The 27371-nt window shown below is 44.7% G+C and overlaps 1 protein-coding gene across 3 annotated transcripts in view; it reads right to left on the reverse strand.

Annotated features, from left to right (window-relative positions):
- SEC16B (SEC16 homolog B, endoplasmic reticulum export factor) overlaps positions 1-27371 on the reverse strand; it is a 327501-nt gene that overhangs the window by 64933 nt on the left and 235197 nt on the right. For 2 of the 3 annotated variants that reach the window (XM_063939716.1, XM_063939717.1), the window contains exons 21-25: positions 14180-14302; positions 11857-11958; positions 2988-3084; positions 2032-2114; positions 1865-1939 (exon numbers count right to left, since the gene is read on the reverse strand). In XM_063939716.1, coding sequence (XP_063795786.1) covers positions 1865-1939; positions 2032-2114; positions 2988-3084; positions 11857-11958; positions 14180-14302 — 480 coding nt within the window. The remainder of the gene's footprint in view (positions 1-1864; positions 1940-2031; positions 2115-2987; positions 3085-11856; positions 11959-14179; positions 14303-27371) is intronic. The other variant, XM_063939718.1, reaches the window with a different exon arrangement.

Below are 27371 nucleotides of genomic sequence, written 5' to 3' on the forward strand. Positions count from 1 at the left end.
TGCTTCTTTTTTTGGTGGGGGCCCAAACCAACCAGTAATTTCAGCCACAGTCGTGTGGCAGACCCTGTCGCTGAAATGATGGGTTTGTTAAAGTGTGCATGTCCTGTTTATACAACATAAGGGTGGGTGGGAGGGCCCAAGGACAATTCCATCTTGCCCCTCTTTTTTATTATTTATCTTTGCATCATGTGATGTTTGGGGCCAATTTTTTTAAGTGCCATCCTGTCTGACACTGCAGTGCCACTCCTAGATGGGCCAGGTGTTTGTGCCGCCCACTTGGGTAATTTCTCCACAGGAACACTTCTCCACTCTTTTCACTGCTTTATGAATAGACCCCAAAGTTAGTATTTAGCTTTAAATAGGTAATTCCTATTAATGATTGCATCACAGTTCACTCTATAACCACTTACTATCTTTATTGAGAATTTGGCAAAAGTTTTGTTTTGCATGTAGAATGGACAGTAGGTTGAGTACGGGATCCCAACAGTCATAATCAGGACTCTTTTTGGTAAGTACTATAACCCTTAACCTCCCCCTAACCTACCCCTCCCTCAGCCTAACCCTACCTCCCCTCCCACAGCCTAACCCTCCCCTCTTGCAGCCTTACCCTAACCTCCCCTCCCACAACCTAAACCTAACCATCCTCCTGCAGCCTATACCTACCTCCCCTCCCATAACCGAACCCTAACCCACCTCCCGCAGCCTATACCTACCTCTTCTCATATAGCCTAACCCTAACTCTACCCTTCTCCAGCCTATACCTACCTCCCCTCCTGCAGCCTAACCCTAACCTCCCCTCCCGCAACCTAACCCTAACCCTCCTCCCGCAGCCTACACCTACTTCCCCTCCCATAGCCTAACCCTAACCCCCCTCCCGTAGACTATACCTACCTCTCCTCATATAGCCTAACCCTATCCCCCCTTTCACAGCCTATACCTACCTCTCCTCCTGCAGCCTAACCCTAACCTCCCCTCCCGCAACCTAACCCTAACCCTCCTCCCGCAGCCTATACCTACTCCCCCTCCTATAGCCTAACCCTAACCCCCCCTCCCGCAGCCTATCCTTACCTCCCCTCCCATAGCCTAACCCTAACCCCCTCCTGCAGCTTATACCTACCTCCCCTCATATAGCCTAACCCTAACCCCCTTCCTGCAACCTATACCTACCTCTCCTCATACAGCCTAACCCCCCCCCCCCCCACAACCTATACCTACCTCCTCTCCAGCAGCATATACCCAACTCTACCCTCCCAGATCCTAACCCTAATCTCCCCCTCCGGCAATCTAACCCTAACCACTCCCCTTCCTTGCAGCCTAAACCTAAAGCCCCGTACACACTGGGAGAATTCCCCAGAAATGTGTGCTGAGCGATCTAGCATGAACCCTCAGCACACATCTCTCCCCCGCTCAGCACACAGCATGATGTGTGCTGAGCAAGGGGGAAGGGAGGGGCGGACGGGGTCGTTCATTTCACCCAGCGGTGAAATGAGCGATGTGCTACATTTTGCCTGCATGCAGGCCAATCTAGCACCGGCGATAGCAACGCGCGGGTCCGCGCATCGCTATCGCTGTGGGGCATACACACGGAGAGATCCGTGCTTAACTTTTTAGCAATCTAATCAGATTGCTTAGAATTTAAGCAGGGATCTCTCCGTGTGTACCCCCCCCCCCCCCCCCCTTAGCCCTAATACCGGCGGAATGTGTCGGGATTGTGACAGTCGGGTGCCGCTGTCTGTATTGTGACCTGACTATGGAGATGCTGGCTACATACTTGGCCAGCAAGGCATTATCACTTAGTGAAAGGAAGGAAATATCTATCACACTTCAATGTAGCCCAAATAAAATGTTCTTAAGGAGGATTTACCTGTGAAGGATTGTACAGGGGAATTGCTCCAGCCGGTGGGGTCATTTGACTAACAGATACATTCGGATAAACACCCTAAATAAACAAAATACAACAATCATCAGTGCACAAAGCTCAGTGCCTTAACCCCAAAGTCACATGAACCATGATGTGCTACATTACATTACCATGTTCTCCTGCTGACCCTGGATCTTGGGCAACACTGAACTGTTATTGATCTTCGGCAGATCTTCCGTTTCTGTAATTCCTGCTGCAAGTGCATTATACAAAGAAATATGTGACTCTGCTTTGATATAAGGGCATCACTGCTATCTAGCGATGGGAGTTTGTGAACAGAGTGTCATTATCTCACTCCCAAAGGGATTAAGGAGTTTCAGGGAGTCAAATCAAGCACTCTGCAACTCAACATCTAACCAGAGAATTTCAGCCATCAGTCAGAATGACCCACTAATCAGACTGTATGAAAAAATATATATTCACTCGGAATCCATATAAAAATCCACAAGTGGTTCATTAAAGAACCTAATGAATGGTAATATTATATGAGTGCTGTTGGTTTTAGCCTCATTCCTTTCCCACTCCCCTTCTAATTCTCTTTTTACAGGTTGATAAATAACATTTCTAACTGCATTTCTGTATTCTGCTAAGTGTAGACTTTGGTTTGTGGTTAATCAATAATTAAAAAGCCTGTAGTCTGTTTTTATGTGTATATCCACTGATAGATTGCTTGAGCAATACACTGGGGCAGCAGGATCAATGTACAGAAAAGGGCAAGCGGGCGTTTATTTTACTGTGTTGATCCATTTGCTGTCCGCATCGGCGTGATACACATAAATTGTTAGTCAACGTTTATGCCAGCTGACACCAGGGAGATGGGAAAACATCTCATTGTATTCTGTGCCACATATAAATCCTATAAAACTTTTCCACTGACTGGATTAACAGGGAAAACAATGTCACCCAGAAATGGTGGAGCAAAGCTGTATAACACTTATTTAGAATGTAGCGTAATATATTTTAATTTAATACTTTACACAGTGAAGCTGTTACAGGGTGTAATGGACTGACTTTAGCTTTTGCAGTAATACAATCATGGAACTAACCTAAAATACTTGTACTGTACCTCTGAAAAATGAGTGGCTGGTTTCTGGGGGTAAGGAACCAGAAGGTGGCAGAAGTGGAGGACCGAACTTGTCACTAGGTCTTTGTGGAGGTTCGGTCTGGGGAAAAATTCAAGAAGTTAGCAGAGAGGTAGACCATACACATAGCATTCATACTAAGCTACTGTATATTCCTACCCTCCGGGAGAGTTCCCAGAGGGGACATGCAAGTGGGTGTTCTGGGGGGCACGACTGCTCAAACACGTAATTACAGCCACCTAACGCTCATTCTACCAGGTAGTAGGCAGGATGCAGCAGGATGACCTGATCTCCCAGATGAGAAGGCAAGCATGCCATAATAGGGCTACTAGGGGTAGTGTTTAATTATGAAGGGATTTAGAATATTACAGTATATACATCAGATCACATATAACCTGTCAGATTTAACATATAATGAAACTACTCCATCGAGATCTCCCACATTTTAGTTTGTAATAGTTAGAGAAGGAAACTTATTCAACAGCAAAGTCATCTAAGATGGCTGAGGTACATTCCGTATCTATAATGGATGTAGGTGCACACTGGAGTCCTGCGTCAGCCTGTGCAGTATAAAATAACAGGGAAAATGGTGCAAGGACATATTTCCGGTAATGTGTGCATGCGCAATAGAGATATCACCAGGAATCTGGCATGGATATCATGTTCCCAGAGACCTGCACATGTGCAGTTTTCACTTGCACAAAGCCAAAGTCTACTGAGACTCTACCAGATGGGAGGAAGCCGGCATGGAGGCCTGCACACATTCTTAAACTGCCAACTCTGTTTAGTCTAGAGGGGTTGCCAGAAAGAAGATATCTGTTACATGGATGGAGGCTGGTTATAATAAGGGATGGGTGCGGCTGATCAGTTTTCATACTGCCTGTATGCTCTGTTTGCAGGTTCCTCTCCTGGGTGATTGTTGGGAACAAGGGTGGAGAAGATTTAGTGCCTGATTCTGATTTGGAAGTAAAGCAAAAATAAAAAAACAAGTAACTGTGCACCTACTGTAGGTAAAACCATGCTACACTGCAGATGCAGCAGATGTAACATGTGCAGAGAGACTTAGAATTGGGTGTGTCCAAACTGAAATCTAACGGGTAATTTAGATCTGATTGCAGCAGCAAATTTGTTAGCTAATGGGCAAAACGGTAGGGGTCATTCTGACCCGTTCGCTCGCTGCGTTTTTAACGCAGCAGAGCGAACGGGTCCCTGCTGCGCATGCTCCGGTGCCATAGTGCGCCGGCGCATGCCAGATGCGATCGCCTCTGCCTGATTGACAGGCAGAGGCGATCGCTGGGTGGGAGGCAGCGGAACGACAGCGTTTGGCCGCCATTTCGTGGGTTTGGTCCGGCCAACGCAGGCGTGGCCGGACCAAACGGGGGGCGGGCTGCAGTGGCTGCGTACGTCACACGCAGCCGCTGCGGGTCGGGGAGCGAAGAGTAGCTCCCGGCCAGCATGCTAAAACTGCGCTGGCCGGGAGCTACTCTTGAAGTGCAAAGGCATCGCCGCTGTGCGATACCTTTGCACTTCTGCAAGGGGGGCCGGACTGACATGCGGGGCGTGCTAGCCCTGTGTGGGCGTCCCCCCACATGTCAGGGAAGAAGATCGTAGCTGTGCTAAATTTAGCACAGCTACGATCAACTCGGAATGACCCCCCAGGTGGGTCAGATAAAACATTTGCAGAGAGAGTTAGATTTGGGCGGGTTACAGTATATTGTTTCTGTGCAGGGTAAATACTGGCTGCTTTATTTTTACACTGCAATTTAGTTTTCACTTTGAACATACCCCACCCAAATCTAACTCTCTCTGCACGTTAAATCTGCCCCCCCCCCCCCTGCAGTGCACATGGTTTTGCCCATTAGCTAACAAATTTGCTGTTGCAATCAGATCTGAACTAGGGGGGTCATTCCGAGTTGATCGCACGCTGCCGATTTTTGCAGCGCAGCGATAAGGATACTACTGCGCATGAGTATGCACTGCGCGTCATAAGGGAACAAACAGCATCGCTGTTGGGCAATGCTTCTAGCGACGAATACCATTCGTTTATGGGTGTCAACTGACCGTTTTCTGGGAGTTGTAGGGAAAACGCAGGCGTGTCCAGGCGTTTGCAGGGCGGGCGTCTGACATCAATTCCGGGACCGGACAGGCTGAAGTGATCGCAAGGGCTGAGTAAGTTCAGACCTACTCTGAAACTGCAAAAAACTTTTTCGTCCCGCTCGGCTGCACATGCGATCGCACACTTGCAAAGCGAAAATACACTCCCCCGTGGGCGGCGACTACTCGTTTGCACGGCTGCAAAAAGTAGCTAGCGAGCGATCAACTCGGAATGACCCCCTAGGCCCTAAGTTGCAGTGTTAATGTAAAGCTGTCTAACATTTGTTGGGTACATGCAAAAGCAGCCAGTATTTACCCCGCACAGAAAAAATATAAATGTATTTGCTCCCCTTGCATGCCAACATGTTTCGGATACAAAGATACTTGCTTTTTCGGCTTTACTTTCATATCAGAAACAGACATTTAGTTCACAGCAATTTGTTTCCAGTCTCTAGTTAGTTAGTTAGTTAGTTAGTTAGTTAGTTAGTTAGTTAGTTAATTTAAAAAGAAACTTGTGCTCCACCTGATTACGGATCATTACCTCTTTAAAGCATTAGAAAAACACACTGTATTTCTTGGTACATTACATTATTACATATCCGGCAAGTACAAAAATTGTTACATATCAAAGCATTTCAGCAGAAAAGCAAAGTTTAACCCCATTATTTCATGAATAAACAGCACAAGCAGGTGGTTAAGTGTGAGGGTTTGAGGTTAGGAATTGACACACTTCAAAACATCAAGGCCTGACGTGGGCTGCACAGCCTGATGGTAATTATTTAATAGTCCATAGAAGTGCTTTGATGAAAGAGTGGAGAGTTGGGAGTTGTATTTACAGTTATTGTCATAGTCTATAGATGTAAAAAGCCACTTCTCTGAGCTGTAACTGACAACAAAAAGCATATTATTTTTTATTATTTTATTAGCAAATGCTAAAGAGACAGAGGTTGCCAATTGGCAATAGATGAGAAATAGCAGTTCTTATAATTTATCAATTTATCATAGTTTTTATTAATATAGTTTATCCATGGCCATCCGCCAAGCAATGGAGGAATGCAAGTGGTATAGTTCAAAGACAGGAACAACAAAGTTTTCATGTTTGCTGTTACATGTCTATGTGGGAATCATTCTGAAACTCTTTTCATTTTTTACACATTAATTTTGGGAATATTTTGTGGCATCGCAGTTTCTGTAAAATTAGTGGTAAAAAAACAGTTTCTGTACATTCGGTGATGGTATAATTTCTATATACTTGATGGAATTATATTATTTTTGTTTACTTTGGTGGGGGGATACTATATTCATATGTTGGTGATGTACTATTCTTGTAAACTTATTTGTGATATGCTAATTGTATATACTGTACTTGGTGGTAGTATACTATTTTTAGGTTGTTTGTGGGGGTCAAGAGTGGATGGACCACTGGGAGCATTGGACAGTGCCCACTTGGTTGGTCCCATCCTGAGCCCCTGGCTCCCTCCCCCCCTGTTTCGGGTCAGATTCACACCGGCTGCTAGCTGCCGCACATCCAGGATTTGCACTGTTGAAAGCAAACTGGAATAGCTGTCCTCTGCTCTGGCTACCGGGCACTTCCAAGTGCCGTTATCTGGGAGATGGCCCACCCGGGAGCACTGCTGTTTTTTCTATGACATTGGGCAGTGGGCCAACTGCGGCCCCCTTTCTAACTGGTTCTAGTCCTGCAGCACTTGATACGTCAGTCTTCTGCAATGCTCATACCTCCTGATAGTATTCATACAGAGTTGCTGTACAGAAGTGTTTTCGGAAATGTGTTGAGTATTCCTGGGTAGTTACAGGGGGTTGGCTAATCATACGCAGATATAGCTGTCTAAGTGCACATTGCAATACGAACCCAATAAGCTTCTATCTGTGCCTGGAATTGGCCCAGCCTTAAAAGGGGATCGGTACTTGATCCCGGCGGACGTGACGCCAGTAGTCAGAATACTGACGCTGGCATCCCGAAAGTGAAGGTCCCGACAGGGGCAAGGTAAGTATTTAAACTCCCCCGCCCCTTAACTTCCTAAGCCTCCCTTACTGCACCCTAACCCTAACCTCCCCCTTAGTGTCTAACCCTAACCTTTCCTTTAGTGAAAGGTAATAAATGCGCCACAAAAATAACTAAGCAACATATTTAGAGGAATTTAACATATTGAATAATGTAGGTAATGGGCATATACCCAAGCTCAGTCCTCGCAGCACCCTAACAGTCCAGAATTTTAGTATATTCATGGCAGAGCACAGATGGTCAGCTGATATGTCACCTGTGCTCAAGTATAGATTACGGTAATAACCGAACTGTTAGGGAACCATGAGGACCGAGTTTGGGAACCAGTAATACAATCCAGCATTTATTTCATTGTTTTATCTAGCACCAAGATTCCCAAACTTGGTCCTCAAGGCACCCTAACGGTTCAAGTTTTATGTATATCCATACTTGAGCACAGGTATCTCAATCAATTTGATTTAACCATCTGTAATCAATGGATATCCTTAAAACCTGCACCATTATGGTGCCTTGAGGACCGAGTTTGGGAACCTCTGACCTAGCATATTGACTTTTCTGTAAGTTATATTTCTAATTATCATGTTCTTATGTCAGAATTATATATAGAAGATCCTCCACTTACATTCTAATCCTCTCTCTCATGATTCCAAGGATGTGGCCAGCAAGTCACAGCATCACAGCTTCCTGCAGTATCCATGCAGTGTAACTGTGTAGGCCACGTCTAAAGCCAGAGGCGTAACTAAGGGGTATCGAGCAGGGCATGTGCCCTGGGCGCCTTGGCAGGCCCAGCAGATGGGGGCACCGCTGGCAGCCAGGACATCATGCCCACTCCCCCCCGCTACGGTAGCTCTGGTGCCGCCCCTCGTCCCAGCTGCTATCTGGCAATGTGTATATCTGTGGGGTAATAGGTATCTGGCACTGTGGGGCAATGTGTATCTGGCACTGTGGGGCAATGTGTATCTGGCACTATTGGGCAATATACATCTGGCATTGTGGGGTAATATACATCTGGCACTGTGGGGTAATATGTATTTGTCACTGCCGGGAAATATGCATCTGGCACTATGGGTTAATATATATCTGGCACTGGGGTAATGTGTATCTGGCACTGTTGGGTAATATGCATCTGGCACTATGGGGTAATATGCATCTGGCACTGTGGGGTACAATGTATCTGGCACTGTGGGGCAATGTGTATCTGGCACTGTGGGGTTATATGCATCTGGCACTGTGGGGTAATATGCATCTGGCACTGTGGGGAACAATGTATCTGGCACTGTGAGGCAATGTGTTTCTGGCTCTGTGGGGTAATATGCATCTGGCACTGTGGGGCAATGTGCATCTGGCACTGTGGGGCAATGTGTATCTGGCACTGTGGGGCAATGTGTATCTGGTACTGTGGGGTAATGTGTATCTGGCACTGTGTGTACTGTGTAAAAAGGGGACTCTGTCTGCGTACTGTGTGAAACAGGGACTCTACTGCCGTAATGTGCAAAAATTGAATGATAGTGTGCTGAGAGACGACACAAGGGGGAGGTAATAGTGTACTGTGAGACGACGCAGGGGGTAGGTGATAGTCATGTTGGCACGCCCCATTTTCAGTGGCCATGCCCCTTCTGGTATGTGACCACACCCCTTTTGCTGCGTGGCCATGCCCATTTTTTGGCGCTCGCACATACTTTCTCTTAGGGTATTCTTTTTTTTTAGGGGGGAGAGTGTGGGGGGGGGGGGGGGGGGCTCCTAACTCTTCATCTTGCCCTGGGCTCCGAAACCCTAGTTACGCCTCTGTCTAAAGCTTACCACATGTCTTTATGCCCCAAATTTCTGTCTATCTACCCTCTGTTTTCTCAGGAATGAAAGGAAGATTCAGCTGACATAGGCCAATTGATGTAATGAATGACACACCCGTAGAGGCAGTCTGCTTCAAACTCTGCCCGGTGTGTGTTCCCTGGCCGTCACCTACAATAACAGAATGGATTTGGTCACTTCTTGCACACGTGGCCACCGGCTGAATTCTGTACTACCTGTGCAGCCTCTGGGGGCTATTCAGACCTGATCGATGGGCTGCTAACTTTGTTGTCCTGCAATCAGATAGTTGCCACCCAAGGGGGAGTGTAAATTCGCCATGCAAGTGTGTGATCGCATGTGTACACCAGCTGCAAAAATCCAGTGTGTGCAGTCTGCACGCAACCCAGGCCTTACTCCTCCAGTGCAATGAGAACAAGCTGATCGGGGCCGGAGCTGACATCAGACACTCTCCCTGAAAACGCTTGGAAACGCCTGCGTTTTTCCAGACACTCCCAGTAAATGGTTAGTTACCACCCACAAATGGCCTCTTTCTATCAATCACCTTGTGAACGCCCGTGTGATCGGAATTTTTGTACTATTCTGTCGCTGACCAGCGATGCCTGTTGCTGATGGCCAATGTGCGTGCACATTGCGGTGCATACGCATGCGCAGTCTATTGCTGATCGCACGCTGTGCAAAAACACACAGCAGCGATCAAGTCTGAATCACCCCCTCTGTCCGCTTCCAACTCTGTGCAGCTGGAGGTCCAAACCATTGTTGTGACACATGCTACCTGGAACAGCCCACCCCTGCTTGCTGGAGGTATATTATATTTGTATAATTGATGCATGTGTACGTTATTTGTATACTTGGTAGAGGAACTGTATACTATATGTATACTTGGTGGAGCTACAGTATACTATATTTGTATATTTTGTGAAGGTATACTTTTTGGTATACTTGGTGGTGTTACACCATACTTGCCTACTCTCCCGGAATGGCTGAGAGGCTCACGAAAATTGGGTGACCCTCCCGGCCCCACGGAAGAGCAGACAAGATCTCCCCTGCCCGGCCGCCCACTTTGAGAGTAAAGTGGGCGGTCCGGACAGTAGATGATGCGATTCTTGTTGAATCGCGTCATCATAGTCACTCCCCCTGCTGTAAAATGCCAGTTATAGTGGTATTACAGAGCGGGTGTGTGGTTTAAATGGTGCAATGCTGTAACCCCGCCCTCGTTCCGCCTCTGCCACTCCTCCACCACGCCCCATTCTGCCTCCTCCCTGCCCCCTTCTCTCGTCATTGCCCAGCCCCGCCCCTCCACTGAACCGTCCTGGCAGCTCTCTCCCGGAGAGAGCTGCCAGAAAGTAGGCAAAGTATGTGTTACACTATTTTGGTATAATTTGATGGTAGTATACTATTTTCACATATTTGATGAAGGTATACTATTTTGGCATACTTGGTGAAGGTATACTATATTTGGTATATAATATATAGTATATATAGTATATAATTTTGCATACTTTGTGAACATATACTATATTTGTCTATTCTGCATACAATTTTTCAACATTTGGACACACTATATTTGTATACTTGATAGAGGTATACAGGTTGAGTATCCCATATCCAAATATCCGAAATATGGAATATTCCAAAATACGGACTTTTTTGAGCGAGAGTGAGATAGTGAAACTTTTGTTTTCTGATGGCTCAATGTACACAAACTTTGTTTAATACACACAGTTATTAAAAATATTGTATTAAATGACCTTCAGACTGTGTATATAAGGTGTATATGAAACATAAATGATTTGTGTGAATGTACACACACTTTGTTTAATGCACAAAGTTATAAAAAATATTGGCTAAAATTACCTTCAGGCTGTGTTTATAAGGTGCATATAAAACATAAATGCATTATGTGCTTAGATTTAGGTCCCATCACCATGATATCTCATTATGGTATGCAATTATTCCAAAATACGGAAAAATCCGATATCCAAAATACCTCTGGTCCCAAGCATTTTGGATAAGGGATACTCAACCTGTATTATATTGCATAACTGTAAGAGGCATAGCATATTTGTATACTTGGAGGTATGCAATATTTGTATACATAATATAATCTGTTTGTATATGGGTTGGAGGTATACGTTGTACATTTGGTGTTGGTATATACTATTTGCATATATGGTGGTGGTAAACTATTTTTTATGGTAGTATACTGATATGCTTAGTACAGTTTACTAATATGGTTGGTGGGGATTTCTTATTTTTGTGTGGCAATATATTATATTTGTATATATGGTGAATGTCTATGCGGTCTGTCTACTTTGTGGAGGTATACTATATTTAAATACTTCATAAGTGTCAACGCTGTCTGTATATTCAGCGAGGGTACACTTTTTTGTATACGGAGTGGTGATATACTATTTTGGTATACTTGGTGGTAGTATACTATCTTTGCACACATGGTGGAGGTATGCTATACAGGTTGAGTATCCCATATCCAAATATCCGAAATACGGAATATTCCGAAATACGGACTTTTTTGAGCGAGAGTGAGATAGTGAAACTTTTGTTTTCTGATGACTCAATGTACACAAACTTTGTTTAATACACACAGTTATTAAAACTATTGACCTTCAGACTGTGTATATAAGGTGTATATGAAACATAAATGAATTGTGTGAATGTAGACACACTTTGTTTAATGCACAAAGTTATAAAAAATATTGGCTAAAATTACCTTCAGGCTGTGTGTATAAGGTGCATATAAAACATAAATGCATTCTGTGCTTAGATTTAGGTCCCATTGCCATGATATCTCATTATAGTATGCAATTATTCCAAAATACGGAAAAATCCGATATCCAAAATACCTCTGGTCCCAAGCATTTTGGATAAGGGATACTCAACCTGTATTTGTATATTTGGTCTATTATTACCTGAGATGAAGATTCTGCTGGTATTTGTGGATCACTCACTGGGGTTTCGGCTTCTTTTGCTGGCTTGGAGCGAAACCAATTAAACCATCCAAAGGTTGAGCCCTATGTGAGAGGATTGATGACTTGTGAGATAAGGGAAGCACTAAAGCCATTATACAAGAACTCTGAAAGGTGCAAATCTCAAAATGTTTGTTTGACAGAACGACGCAACCTTGCAACAAGTTCAAAGCTTTATTTCTTCTTAATTGGAAATTGACTAAATTTAAATTTAGCCCAGCACATCCAAAAAGTTTATAATTCGGACTTAAAAATATTACTATGTGGATGGCAAACACTCAAAACAATTACCAGCACACACTGTATAATATTTTACTTACCATAAGTAATGTACAGTATTATATAGATCTTGAGATGTTAAGATAATTCATTGTTAACGTAATTAGAGTGTAACTTAGAAGTACTACATAAAATCAAAGGTTGCCATAATAATTGGGTTTAGTAGAGGACAAATCAATAAACATTACCTTATAAGCTTGGCACAGTTGTTTTTATTAGTATTCAGCACCAAGCAAATGTCTTTAATGAGAGTTCTTAACCAGGATGTTATATAAATTGTCGGCTAGCTTACTGTACTAATGACTACAATCCAATGGACTGGTTTACTCTCAGGATGTGTCTAAAAACTACAGTAAATTACACATGCATAGGGGCTGATTAATTAACATTATTTTGACTAAAATAAAGTGAAAAGGACTGTTTTCACACCCTTTTCAAATTATTTTAGTATCACCTGAATGTATTAAATGGCTTTTTGGAGCAGTTTCTGTGAAAAACTGCTACAAATCCTTTAATTCATTTTTTTTTAGCAACAAGATCGCATTTCCCATACTTGTAAAAAATAGCGCAGTGAGCCCTGTGATAATTATACTGTCCTGATACAATGTTATCAGAGGGCTCACTGCGGATCCTGTACTCCTGCACAGCTTTCTCTGCCCACAGGCTGCTTGTTAACTAGGGTCGGGCAATGCTATTTTGTATCGTTCAGCATAAAGAAAACAGTGTTCGTGTGCAAAATATAGACTGAAGGGGGTTAAATGCCATGGTAGACTGTCTAGCTTCTTAATATGCCAGTGTTCTGGATTACGGTACATTAAAATCAATTTTGGAAAAAAACTGCTGGAATTCCATAGTTCTACAGAAAAAAAAGCAATACATCTGTTGCTGGTATTTTGCGCTAGATTTTCAGTTCAAAGTATTTGATTAATGATTCCCTACGAGCTTGTTTTGAATAAAAGCACCAATTTAATTTAACAGAAAACAGTACGGATGAATTTAAAGATTTATCCAGCTCATATCTCCCCTCTCTGTGTTGATGCTTGCTGGTATTGTAACGTACACAAGGCTATTTAAAATGTAATCACAAGAAGTATGTTATGTACAGAACAAAGACAAACCCCAGGGAAAATATAATCAATGTTGATTTTGCCCAAAGCAGAAGGGTAGCTAAGCACTTGGAGAATTAATTTACAGATCTACATGAAGCCACAATCTGCCATCAAATGACCACATTAGAGAGATAACAATGTACATTGGGTGCAATTCATGTTTGTATGGAATTGTACAGTCGCACGGAAGTGGCTGTGCAATTCTGTCTAATTAAAATTCTAATGGAGCAGGAGACGACTGTAGGTGTTAGATGCCTCCTGTCCTACAACACAGACCCTGGACCCGTCACGTCTTCAAAACAGAGGCGATGCGACCCAGTTTTGAAGAGCACTGCTGGGTGCCGCCTCCCAGATGCCTCAGCATGTCAATCACGCTGTGGCGGCCCGGGGGCTGCAAATGATATCGTAAGACCCATTCTGCACATGTGTAGACCCCAAACATAGTACTTGTATGCAAACCATTGGGTATAAATATGAAACCCCCTATGGGGTTTGTGCAGAGTTCACTGGAAGTCTGTGTGTGGAGCGCACCTTGCGTGTTTTCACACTGCACATGCTCTGTAAAAAAGCATATGCAACTATGTGCAGTGGTGTCCTACGCATCTTAGCTGCAACTCCACTTGGCACTGAGGTGGCTGTAACTTGGCGTTCTCACATAAGTTCAGAGAGGGCATGCTGACGAAACTGCAGGCTACAGCGTGCAGAGTTGTGTAAATATACCTGATTACAGACAGACCTTTTACATTAAGGATAGGCCAGGTCCAAGTGCGCACTGATAATGATACCAGCTACAGTATGAAAAAAGACATATGGCTGGAGGCAGTACGGCTGCAGAGTTACGTACAGCTCTGCGTATACAATAAAGTACTCTACGTCACCTTTTTTAAATCAGACTTCCCTGGTGGAGCTTCATCTCTGGATCTGTCTTCACGGTCATCATCTTCCATAGAGACGGTGGAGGTTTGCGAGACAGCACTAACCCTTCTTGACATGAATGCAGCCTACAGCATACGAGAGAGCACAAGCTTATCAATGTTGTCTTTTAAACCGTAAATAAAATGCAAGATTGTGTTATGTTCTAATATTTGTAAACATTTTGATTAATGTAACAATTACAATAGGATTGGCAATGGCCCTACCGTATAAGTAACAAAAAATGCAAGTCCAACACAAGTCTAATGGTGGGTCCACACTGATCAATATATATTAGCAGATCAATAGATCTGCAGATATAGCTATAGCCCGATCGGGCAGTTTGTTGTGCATACACACTGCCCGATCCATCGTGACTAACGTCATGAACTGGGTGGGCATTTACATGCACCTGCCCAGTTGAGTCTTTAATCATTGGCTGCCTCTGCAGCATGTGTACGGGTGGTCGGCTGTGGCGATATTGGTCACCGTGTGTGCAGCAGGGCTGACGCTATATGTCTGTGAATGACGGCGTTCACAGACATATTGTTGGTACACACTTGCCGATGGACCGGCTATATATTGGTTGTTCAATAGAACGGACGATAAAATGGCCAGTGTGTACTAGGGATGAGTGGGTTCGGTTCCTCGGAATCCGAACCCGCACGAACTTCAGTTTTTTTTACACGGGGCCGAGCGACTCGGATCTTCCCGCCTTGCTCGGTTAACCCGAGCGCGCCCGAACGTCATCATCCCGCTGTCGGATTCTCGCGAGGCTCGGATTCTATCGCGAGACTCGGATTCTATATAAGGAGCCGCGCGTCGCCGCCATTTTCACACGTGCATTGAGATTCATAGGGAGAGGACGTGGCTGGCGTCCTCTCCGTTTATAGAGAAGAGAGTGAGACAGTAGAGAGAGACACAGTAGTAATTTTGGGGAGCATTAGGAGGAGTACTAGTAGTTACTTGCTGAAGTGATAGATAGTGTGACTGTATTATCTGACTTGTGGGGGAGACACTGACAGTGGGGAGCAGTTAGAGTCTGAGAGCAGGACTCAGGAGTACATATAACGTACAGTGCACACTTTTGCTGCCAGAGTGCCACACTGCCATTGTGACCACACTGACCACCAGTATAATATATATTGTGATTGTCTGCTTAGGAGTACTACTTGCAAGTTGCTGATAGTGTGACCAGTGACCTGACCACCAGTTTAATAATAAATATATATACCTGTCCGGCTGCAGTACTAGTGATATTATATATATATATATTGATTTCATCTCATTATCATCCAGTCTATATTAGCAGCAGACACAGTACGGTAGTCCACGGCTGTAGCTACCTCTGTGTCGGCAGTCGCTCGTCCATCCATAATTGTATACCACCTACCCGTGGTTTTTTTTTTCTTTCTTCTTTATACATACTACTATAGTAGCTTACTGTAGCAGTCTGCGGTGCTGCTGAGCTGACAGTGTCCAGCAGGTCCGTCATCAGTCATTACATAATAAATATATATACCTGTCCGGCTGCAGTACTAGTGATATTATATATATATATATTGATTTCATCTCATTATCATCCAGTCTATATTAGCAGCAGACACAGTACGGTAGTCCACGGCTGTAGCTACCTCTGTGTCGGCAGTCGCTCGTCCATCCATAATTGTATACCACCTACCCGTGGTTTTTTTCTTTTCTTTCTTCTTTATACATACTACTATAGTAGCTTACTGTAGCAGTCTGCGGTGCTGCTGAGCTGACAGTGTCTAGCAGGTCCGTCATCAGTCATTACATAATAAATATATATACCTGTCCGGCTGCAGTACTAGTGATATTATATATATATATATATTGATTTCATCTCATTATCATCCAGTCTATATTAGCAGCAGACACAGTACGGTAGTCCACGGCTGTAGCTACCTCTGTGTCGGCAGTCGCTTGTCCATCCATAATTGTATACCACCTACCCGTGGTTTTTTTTTTTTTCTTTCTTCTTTATACATACTACTATAGTAGCTTACCAGCAGTCTGCGGTGCTGCTGAGCTGACAGTGTCCAGCAGGTCCGTCATCAGTCATTACATAATAAATATATATACCTGTCCGGCTGCAGTACTAGTGATATTATATATATATATATATTGATTTCATCTCATTATCATCCAGTCTATATTAGCAGCAGACACAGTACGGTAGTCCACGGCTGTAGCTACCTCTGTGTCGGCAGTCGCTCGTCCATCCATAATTGTATACCACCTACCCGTGGTTTTTTTTTTCTTTCTTCTTTATACATACTACTATAGTAGCTTACTGTAGCAGTCTGCGGTGCTGCTGAGCTGACAGTGTCCAGCAGGTCCGTCATCAGTCATTACATAATACATATATCTACCTGTCCGGCTGCAGTACTAGTGATATTATATATATATATATTGATTTCATCTCATTATCATCCAGTCTATATTAGCAGCAGACACAGTACGGTAGTCCACGGCTGTAGCTACCTCTGTGTCGGCAGTCGCTCGTCCATCCATAATTGTATACCACCTACCCGTGGTTTTTTTTTTCTTTCTTCTTTATACATACTACTATAGTAGCTTACTGTAGCAGTCTGCGGTGCTGCTGAGCTGACAGTGTCCAGCAGGTCCGTCATCAGTCATTACATAATAAGTATATCTACCTGTCCGGCTGCAGTACTAGTGTGATATAATATATATTGATTTCATCTCATTATCATCCAGTCTATATTAGCAGCAGACACAGTACGGTAGTCCACGGCTGTAGCTACCTCTGTGTCGGCAGTCGCTCGTCCATCCATTATTGTATACCACCTAACCATGGGTTTTTTTTTTCTTCTTTATACATACTACTATAGTAGCTTACTGTAGCAGTCTGCGGTGCTGCTGAGCTGACAGTGTCCAGCAGGTCCGTCATCAGTCATTACATAATAAATATATCTACCTGTCCGGCTGCAGTACTAGTGTGATATAATATATATTGATTTCATCTCATTATCATCCAGTCTATATTAGCAGCAGACACAGTACGGTAGTCCACGGCTGTAGCTACCTCTGTGTCTTTTAGTTGTGCCTATTAAAATATGGAGAACAAAAATGTTGAGGTTCCAAAATTAGGGAAAGATCAAAATCCACTTCCACCTCGTGCTGAAGCTGCTGCCACTAGTCATGGCCGAGACGATGAAATGCCAGCAACGTCGTCTGCCAAGGCCGATGCCCAATGTCATAGTACAGAGCATGTAAAATCCAAAACACCAAATATCAGTAAAAAAAGGACTCCAAAATCTAAAATAAAATTGACGGAGGAGAAGCGTAAACTTGCCAATATGCCATTTACCACACGGAGTGGCAAGGAACGGCTGAGGCCCTGGCCTATGTTCATGGCTAGTGGTTCAGCTTCACATGAGGATGGAAGCACTCAGCCTCTCGCTAGAAAACTGAAAAGACTCAAGCTGGCAAAAGCACCGCAAAGAACTGTGCGTTCTTCGAAATCCCAAATCCACAAGGAGAGTCCAATTGTGTCGGTTGCGATGCCTGACCTTCCCAACACTGGACAGGAAGAGCATGCACATTCCACCATTTGCACGCCCCCTGCAAGTGCTGGAAGGAGCACCCGCAGTCCAGTTCCTGATAGTCAGATTGAAGATGTCAGTGTTGAAGTACACCAGGATGAGGAGGATATGGGTGTTGCTGGCGCTGGGGAGGAAATTGACAAGGAGGATTCTGATGGTGAGGTGGTTTGTTTAAGTCAGGCACCCGGGGAGACACCTGTTGTCCGTGGGAGGAATAGGGCCGTTGACATGCCTGGTGAAAATACAAAAAAAATCAGCTCTTCGGTGTGGAAGTATTTCACCAGAAATGCGGACAACATTTGTCAAGCCGTGTGTTGCCTTTGTCAAGCTGTAATAAGTAGGGGTAAGGACGTTAACCACCTCGGAACATCCTCCCTTATACGTCACCTGCAGCGCATTCATAATAAGTCAGTGACAAGTTCAAAAACTTTGGGCGACAGCAGAAGCAGTCCACTGACCAGTAAATCCCTTCCTCTTGTAACCAAGCTCACGCAAACCACCCCACCAACTCCCTCAGTGTCAATTTCCTCCTTCCCCAGGAATGCCAATAGTCCTGCAGGCCATGTCACTGGCAATTCTGACGAGTCCTCTCCTGCCTGGGATTCCTCCGATGCATCCTTGCGTGTAACGCCTACTGCTGCTGGCGCTGCTGTTGTTGCTGCTGGGAGTCGATGGTCATCCCAGAGGGGAAGTCGTAAGCCCACTTTTACTACTTCCACCAAGCAATTGACTGTCCAACAGTCCTTTGCGAGGAAGATGAAATATCACAGCAGTCATCCTGTTGCAAAGCGGATAACTGAGGCCTTGACAACTATGTTGGTGTTAGACGTGCGTCCGGTATCCGCCGTTAGTTCACAGGGAACTAGACAATTTCTTGAGGTAGTGTGCCCCCGTTACCAAATACCATCTAGGTTCCACTTTTCTAGGCAGGCGGTACCGAGAATGTACACGGACGTCAGAAAAAGACTCACCAGTGTCCTAAAAAATGCAGTTGTACCCAATGTCCACTTAACCACGGACATGTGGACAAGTGGAGCAGGGCAGGGTCAGGACTATATGACTGTGACAGCCCACTGGGTAGATGTATGGACTCCCGCCGCAAGAACAGCAGCGGCGGCACCAGTAGCAGCATCTCGCAAACGCCAACTCTTTCCTAGGCAGGCTACGCTTTGTATCACCGGTTTCCAGAATACGCACACAGCTGAAAACCTCTTACGGCAACTGAGGAAGATCATCGCGGAATGGCTTACCCCAATTGGACTCTCCTGTGGATTTGTGGCATCGGACAACGCCAGCAATATTGTGTGTGCATTAAATATGGGCAAATTCCAGCACGTCCCATGTTTTGCACATACCTTGAATTTGGTGGTGCAGAATTTTTTAAAAAACGACAGGGGCGTGCAAGAGATGCTGTCGGTGGCCAGAAGAATTGCGGGACACTTTCGGCGTACAGGCACCACGTACAGAAGACTGGAGCACCACCAAAAACTACTGAACCTGCCCTGCCATCATCTGAAGCAAGAAGTGGTAACGAGGTGGAATTCAACCCTCTATATGCTTCAGAGGTTGGAGGAGCAGCAAAAGGCCATTCAAGCCTACACAATTGAGCACAATATAGGAGGTGGAATGTACCTGTCTCAAGCGCAGTGGAGAATGATTTCAACGTTGTGCAAGGTTCTGCAACCTTTTGAACTTGCCACACGTGAAGTCAGTTCAGACACTGCCAGCCTGAGTCAGGTCATTCCCCTCATCAGGCTTTTGCAGAAGAAGCTGGAGGCATTGAAGGAGGAGCTAAAAGGGAGCGATTCCGCTAGGCATGTGGGACTTGTGGATGGAGCCCTTAATTCGCTTAACAAGGATTCACGGGTGGTCAATCTGTTGAAATCAGAGCACTACATTTTGGCCACCGTGCTCGATCCTAGATTTAAAACCTACCTTGGATCTCTCTTTCCAGCAGACACAAGTCTGCTGGGGTTCAAAGACCTGCTGGTGACAAAATTGTCAAGTCAAGCGGAACGCGACGTGTCAACATCTCCTCCTTCACATTCTCCCGCAACTGGGGGTGCGAGGAAAAGGCTCAGAATTCCGAGCCCACCCGCTGGCGGTGATGCAGGGCAGTCTGGAGCGACTGCTGATGCTGACATCTGGTCCGGACTGAAGGACCTCACAACGATTACGGACATGTCGTCTACTGTCACTGCATATGATTCTCTCACCATTGAAAGAATGGTGGAGGATTATATGAGTGACCGCATCCAAGTAGGCACGTCACACAGTCCGTACTTATACTGGCAGGAGAAAGAGGCAATTTGGAGGCCCTTGCACAAACTGGCTTTATTCTACCTAAGTTGCCCTCCCACAAGTGTGTACTCCGAAAGAGTGTTTAGTGCCGCCGCTCACCTTGTCAGCAATCTGCGTACGAGGTTACTTCCAGAAAATGTGGAGAAGATGATGTTCATTAAAATGAATTATAATCAATTCCTCCGTGGAGACATTGACCAGCAGCAATTGCCTCCACAAAGTACACAGGGAGCTGAGATGGTGGATTCCAGTGGGGACGAATTGATAATCTGTGAGGAGCGGGATGTACACGGTGATATATCGGAGGATGATGATGAGGTGGACATCTTGCCTCTGTAGAGCCAGTTTGTGCAAGGAGAGATTAATTGCTTCTTTTTCGGTGGGGGTCCAAACCAACCCGTCATTTCAGTCACAGTCGTGTGGCAGACACTGTCACTGAAATGATGGGTTGGTTAAAGTGTGCATGTCCTGTTTATACAACATAAGGGTGGGTGGGAGGGCCCAAGGACAATTCCATCTTGCACCTCTTTTTTCTTTCATTTTTCTTTGCATCATGTGCTGTTTGGGGAGTGTTTTTTGGAAGGGCCATCCTGCGTGACACTGCAGTGCCACTCCTAGATGGGCCAGGTGTTTGTGTCGGCCACTAGGGTTGCTTATCTTACTCACACAGCTACCTCATTGCGCCTCTTTTTTTCTTCTTTGCGTCATGTGCTGTTTGGGGAGTGTTTTTTTGAAGGGCCATCCTGCGTGACACTGCAGTGCCACTCCTAGATGGGCCAGGTGTTTGTGTCGGCCACTAGGGTCGCTTAGCTTACTCACACAGCTACCTCATTGCGCCTCTTTTTTTCTTCTTTGCGTCATGTGCTGTTTGGGGAGTGTTTTTTGGAAGGGCCATCCTGCGTGACACTGCAGTGCCACTCCTAGATGGGCCAGGTGTTTGTGTCGGCCACTAGGGTCGCTTATCTTACTCACACAGCTACCTCATTGCGCCTCTTTTTTTCTTCTTTGCGTCATGTGCTGTTTGGGGAGTGTTTTTTGGAAGGGCCATCCTGCGTGACACTGCAGTGCCACTCCTAGATGGGCCAGGTGTTTGTGTCGGCCACTAGGGTCGCTTAGCTTACTCACACAGCTACCTCATTGCGCCTCTTTTTTTCTTTGCGTCATGTGCGGTTTGGGGAGTGTTTTTTGGAAGGGCCATCCTGCGTGACACTGCAGTGCCACTCCTAGATGGGCCAGGTGTTTGTGTCGGCCACTAGGGTCGCTTAGCTTAGTCATCCAGCGACCTCGGTGCAAATTTTAGGACTAAAAATAATATTGTGAGGTGTGAGGTATTCAGAATAGACTGAAAATGAGTGGAAATTATGGTTTTTGAGGTTAATAATACTTTGGGATCAAAATGACCCCCAAATTCTATGATTTAAGCTGTTTTTTAGGGTTTTTTGAAAAAAACACCCGAATCCAAAACACACCCGAATCCGACAAAAAAAATTTGGTGAGGTTTTGCCAAAACGCGGTCGAACACAAAACACGGCCGCGGAACCGAACCCAAAACTAAAACCCGAAAAATTTCAAGTGCACATCCCTAGTGTGTACCCAGCTTTAGGAAGGCCATACAGTATGAGTTCAGTCCAAGTCTACTGCTTCAAAAATACCTTACATATAGCTCCAAGGTAGTGCTTCCTAGTTTGTGAAGGAATTGCTGCTTTGATGTGTGGCTTATTAACTTCACTTAGTTGCTCTACTAACTGTGTCCGAATTCATATCTGATACTCACGATATCTACTATTACTGTGGCTTTCATTTTTGTTTAATTATCAAATGGCTTAGCCAGTTACATGGAGTTGAATTGGACCAATTGTTTGTCAGAATGTAATTCTGTATGTTAGCTACTTTAGAAGGTATCTGATTTAATAAAGATCTAAAGTTATTACACCAGATCACCCATCATCCCTGCTGTCATTTTCTGGGCTGAAACTCACCAAGATATTTTTCACAAGACAAGTTACAGAAGATTATTCTTATAATACTGACATTGCACATATCTCTAAAACTTATGTACAGTATATAATAGGATCAAATTGTTATTACATTTTTCTTATAGGGGGTCCATTTTTGGATGACTATACCTATAATATGCATTGCTTTTATATTTATTTATTATTTTATTTATGAAGTTTCTTATATAGCACCATAGGCGTGCGCTTGGGGGGTGCCTGGTGTGCACAGGCACCCCCACACATGCTGGCTCATTGCAGAGCGTGCAGTTCTATTCTCCTGACTGTGACTGTACGCCCGCACACGCTCTACGACAGCCAGCACGGAACGCCCGCCAGCACAGACAGCCCACTCTCTAGGGCCGCCCGCACAGACCTCCCGCTCTGTACAGCCGCTTGCTACGCCCACCCCCTCTCTCTACACCCGCGTCCGTCATCCACCCACCCCTTACCTCTCTACACCCGCCCACTATGCCGGGTCAGCAGGCCCGGCGACAGACATGCCACTGCAGGGGCAGAAGAGGGTACATTTGTCAGCTCCACCCGCTACCGGAACCCACATGTGAACAGGACTGCACCCACACGTAATGTATAATGTGTGTTATATAATGTATTTGGAGGGGCGCTATGTGTCACATAATGTGTTTGGGGGCACTGTGTATTATATAATGTGTTTGGGCAGTACTATGGGGTCTATTCAGTCCGGGTCAGAGTCGCTCATTCACACGTGGTGTAATATGAATTTTGCCTCATACCGTGTGACCTAATGTAAATTTTGGCTTATACTGTGTGGTGTAATGAGAATCGCGGCTCATACAGTGTGGCGTAATGTAAATTTTGACTCATACCATGTGGCGTAATGTGAATTTTATCTCATACTGTGTGGCGTAATGTACATTTAGGCTCATACCATGTGGCGTAATGTAAATTTTGGCTTATACCATCTGATGTAATGTAAATTTTGGCTTATAACATGTGACGTAATGTGAAATTTGGCTTATACCGTGTGGTGTAATGTGAATTTCATCTCATATCGTGTGGCATAATGTTAATTTTGACTCATACTGTGTGGCGTAATGTGAATTTTGCACCAAGGCCCACCACTCTCTAGTTACGCCACTAGGTCAGGGATAAGTTGGGGAAGTGTAAGTAGCAATAGGGTGCAGCGACAGCTAGGATTCAGGGTTATGCCGTAGCAGACAGTCAGTACCGGACAGTGGTCACACCATTATGTTTCATTTTATGTCTCTGGGGTGTATTATATCTACTTGTTTTATTAGGAACTAGGGTGAAATTAGATTACGCGATGTGATTTTACTGATAGAATGTAAAATAGTGCTAGACACGCCCAAAAGGCGGTGCTAGACACGCCCAAAAGGTGGTGCTAGACACGCCCCTACAGCAGTGCACCCCCTAATAAAATTAGCTGCGCACGCCTATGTATAGCACAACATATTTCGTTGCGCTTTACAATTGTATATACCTTCTGCAACTTTTACTAAGTATCTTGCTTTTTTATGCTAGGATTCTATTTCAGCCATGCAATTGTATAATTAAGTAAATAAGTTCACTACACAGCTGTATTCAGGCTTACGTACCACATTTATCTGTCCACACTCATCATTAGTTATCAATCTGAATCAGTAAGCACTACTTTAGGGGGTAATTTGAGGGCAGCCCCCAGTTAACTGTAAATACAATTGTCACTATATTTTGCCAAATTATTATTATTATTACTATTATCGTTTATTTATATGGCACCACAAGGGTTCTGCAGCACCCATTTACAGAGTACATAAACAAATAATCAAAACAGGAAAACAGCGACTTACAGTTGAAAACAATATATCAATTTCAAATGACTGGCCAGGAGTCTTTTACATAATACAGGTTGAGTATCCCATATCCAAATATTCCGAAATACGGAATATTCCGAAATACAGACTTTTTGAATGAGAGTGAGATAGTGAAACCTTTGTTTTCTGATGGCTCAATGTACACAAACTTTGTTTAATACACAAAGTTATTAAAAATATTGTATTAAATGACCTTCAGGCTGTGTGTATAAGGTGCATATGAAACATAAATGAATTGTGTGAATGTACACACACTTTGTTTAATGCACAAAGTTATAAAAAATATTGGCTAAAATTGCCTTCAGGCTGTGTGTATAGGGTGTATATGTAACATAAATGCATTCTGTGCTTAGATTTAGGTCCCATCACCATGATGTCTCATTATGGTATGCAATTATTCCAAAATACGGAAAAATCCGATATCCAAAATACGTCTGGTCCCAAGCATTTTGGATAAGGGATACTCAACCTGTAATATAAAGTGCAGTAAGTGTGTTTCTTATATGAGATCAGGAGACCAGCTTAGGTCATTGCGTCACTTTCTGCCCAATTAAGGCGTTTGTATACTTTGAAAAGTGTTGCAGGATGTATACTGAGCAAATGTAATCTCATGAGAGCAGGGCCCTCTCCCATACCTCCCAACTATTCCCTCTAGGGAGTCGGAACCAAACGCGGCTGAAAGGGGGTGTGGACTTTGGCGGCTAGGTGGGGCCTCTGGCGGAGGGCCGGAGCCTATCGCTGCGACCCCCATTTTCATCGTTTTGGGGGCGTGCCTTGCACTCTCTGAGCAGCTGGGCAGCCCTGGCAAACCCTCCTTGCACTGATAGATGCCGTGCCATGTTAACTTTTTTGTATTAATCTGTACTCATGTAAAATATTGTCGGCTGTACCCCCCTAGTTGATGCTACGGGACCCTTGTGGCGCATTATAAATAAACAATTATAATAATAATACGGACTCATGTTAACCTGATCACTTGTTTGTCCAGGGAATGCTGAAAGTTCCCAATGTGGAATATCTCTGCTAAACTCCCATAATAACTAAGAGGGGTAAGAAAGAGGACTACACGATATGGGTACTGCCTAATGTACCAAAAACTCTCTTGAACCGATGTGTCCTCATACATTGTTGCTACAGTTGCTCCACCAGCTCCCCTTGGTGCACCAGGTCCCATGAGACCCTGCTAGTGCCGGGTGACTTTTTTGTGTCTTTTTCACCCGAAAATGCGTCTTAGTCGCAATGCAATGAGAATAGGGTACACCAGGAGGCTGATTAATTTGATAAGCGATACTTGTATACCTGTGTGCGACTGATTCTCTGATATACAAAGTGCTATGATGCAGCGGCAGCAGTTTGCTTCTACGCCAGGTTCCATTGTGCGACATATACAGACTCAGTCGCATACAGATATACAATATCCAATTAATCAGCAGTGGCTCCTGGTGTGTCCTAGTCATTATGACTGAGGCACAATTTCTGGGGGAAAAAGACGCTTGGCGCAAGGAAAGTTGCATGACATCTGCCGGCTCAGTCCCGCCTAGCACCTCGCAATGCATGGCGTATTGAAGCTAGATTTATGAGGACACATCTGTACTGCAATAAATATAATTATTAATAACACCCATCTAATGCTTGTCTACTTGCTGTTATTATAGAACCTTGACCCCTTTGTGAAGTAAGCTTAGTTCTCTGACCATTGTTTCATAGTAGCAAATGTATTAAATATTTATTTGGCATCAAAATTAAATAATTACGAAGTGCTAGAGTTACCCAGTAGGACCTGACAGGGGCGGATCCAGAAGAAAATGAAAGGGGTGGCACCATGATAGGATAAAGGTAATAATAAGAATTTACTTACCGATAATTCTATTTCTCGTAGTCCGTAGTGGATGCTGGGGACTCCGTCAGGACCATGGGGATTAGCGGCTCCGCAGGAGACAGGGCACAAAAGTAAAAGCTTTAGGATCAGGTGGTGTGCACTGGCTCCTCCCCCTATGACCCTCCTCCAAGCCTCAGTTAGGATACTGTGCCCGGACGAGCGTACACAATAAGGAAGGATTTTGAATCCCGGGTAAGACTCATACCAGCCACACCAATCACACTGTACAACCTGTGATCTGAACCCAGTTAACAGCATGATAACAGCGGAGCCTCTGAAAAGATGGCTCACAACAATAATAACCCGATTTTTGTAACAATAACTATGTACAAGTATTGCAGACAATCCGCACTTGGGATGGGCGCCCGGCATCCACTACGGACTACGAGAAATAGAATTATCGGTAAGTAAATTCTTATTTTCTCTGACGTCCTAAGTGGATGCTGGGGACTCCGTCAGGACCATGGGGATTATACCAAAGCTCCCAAACGGGCGGGAAAGTGCGGATGACTCTGCAGCACCGAATGAGAGAACTCCAGGTCCTCCTCAGTCAGGGTGTGCCCCTGACCAAGTATCAGCTCGGCAAAGTTGTAAAGCCGAGACCCCTCGGGCAGCCGCCCAAGATGAGCCCACCTTCCTTGTGGAATGGGCATTTACATATTTTGGCTGTGGCAGGCCTGCCACAGAATGTGCAAGCTGAATTGTACTACACATCCAACTAGCAATCGTCTGCTTAGAAGCAAGAGCACCCAGTTTGTTGGGTGCATACAGGATAACAGCAAGTCAGTTTTCCTGACTCCAGCCATCCTGGAAACTATATTTTCAGGGCCCTGACAACATCTAGCAACTTGGAGTCCTCCAAGTCCCTAGTAGCCGCAGGTACCACAATAAGCTGGTTCGGGTGAAACACTGACACCACCTTAGGGAGAAACTGGGGATGAGTCCGCAGCTCTGCCCTGTCCGAATGGACAATCAGATATGGGCTTTTTTGAGACAAACGCCGCCAATTCTGACACTCGCCTGGCCGAGGCCAGGGCCAACAGCATGGTCACTTTCCCTGTGAGATATTTCAAATCCACAGATTTGAACGGTTTAAACCAATGTGATTTTAGGAATCCCAGAACTACGTTGAGATCCCACAGTGCCACTGGAGGCACAAAAAGGGGGTTGTATATGCAGTACTCCCTTGACAAACTTCTGGACTTCAGGAACTGAAGCCAATTCTTTCTGGAAGAAAATCGACAGGGCCGAAATTTGAACCTTAATGGACCCCAATTTGAGGCCAATAGACACTCCTGTTTGCAGGAAATGCAGGAAACGACCGAGTTGAATTTTCTTCATGGGGCCTTCCTGGCCTCACACCACGCAACATATTTTCGCCACATGTGGTGATAATGTTGTGCGGTCACCTCCTTCCTGGCTTTGACCAGGGTAGGAATGACCTCTTCCAGAATGCCTTTTTCCCTTAGGATCCGGCGTTCAACCGCCATGCCGTCAAACGCAGCCGCGGTAAGTCTTGGAACAGACATGGTACTTGC

Source organism: Pseudophryne corroboree, chromosome 9 (assembly GCF_028390025.1).
Source record: "Pseudophryne corroboree isolate aPseCor3 chromosome 9, aPseCor3.hap2, whole genome shotgun sequence".
Lineage (NCBI taxonomy): Eukaryota > Metazoa > Chordata > Amphibia > Anura > Myobatrachidae > Pseudophryne > Pseudophryne corroboree.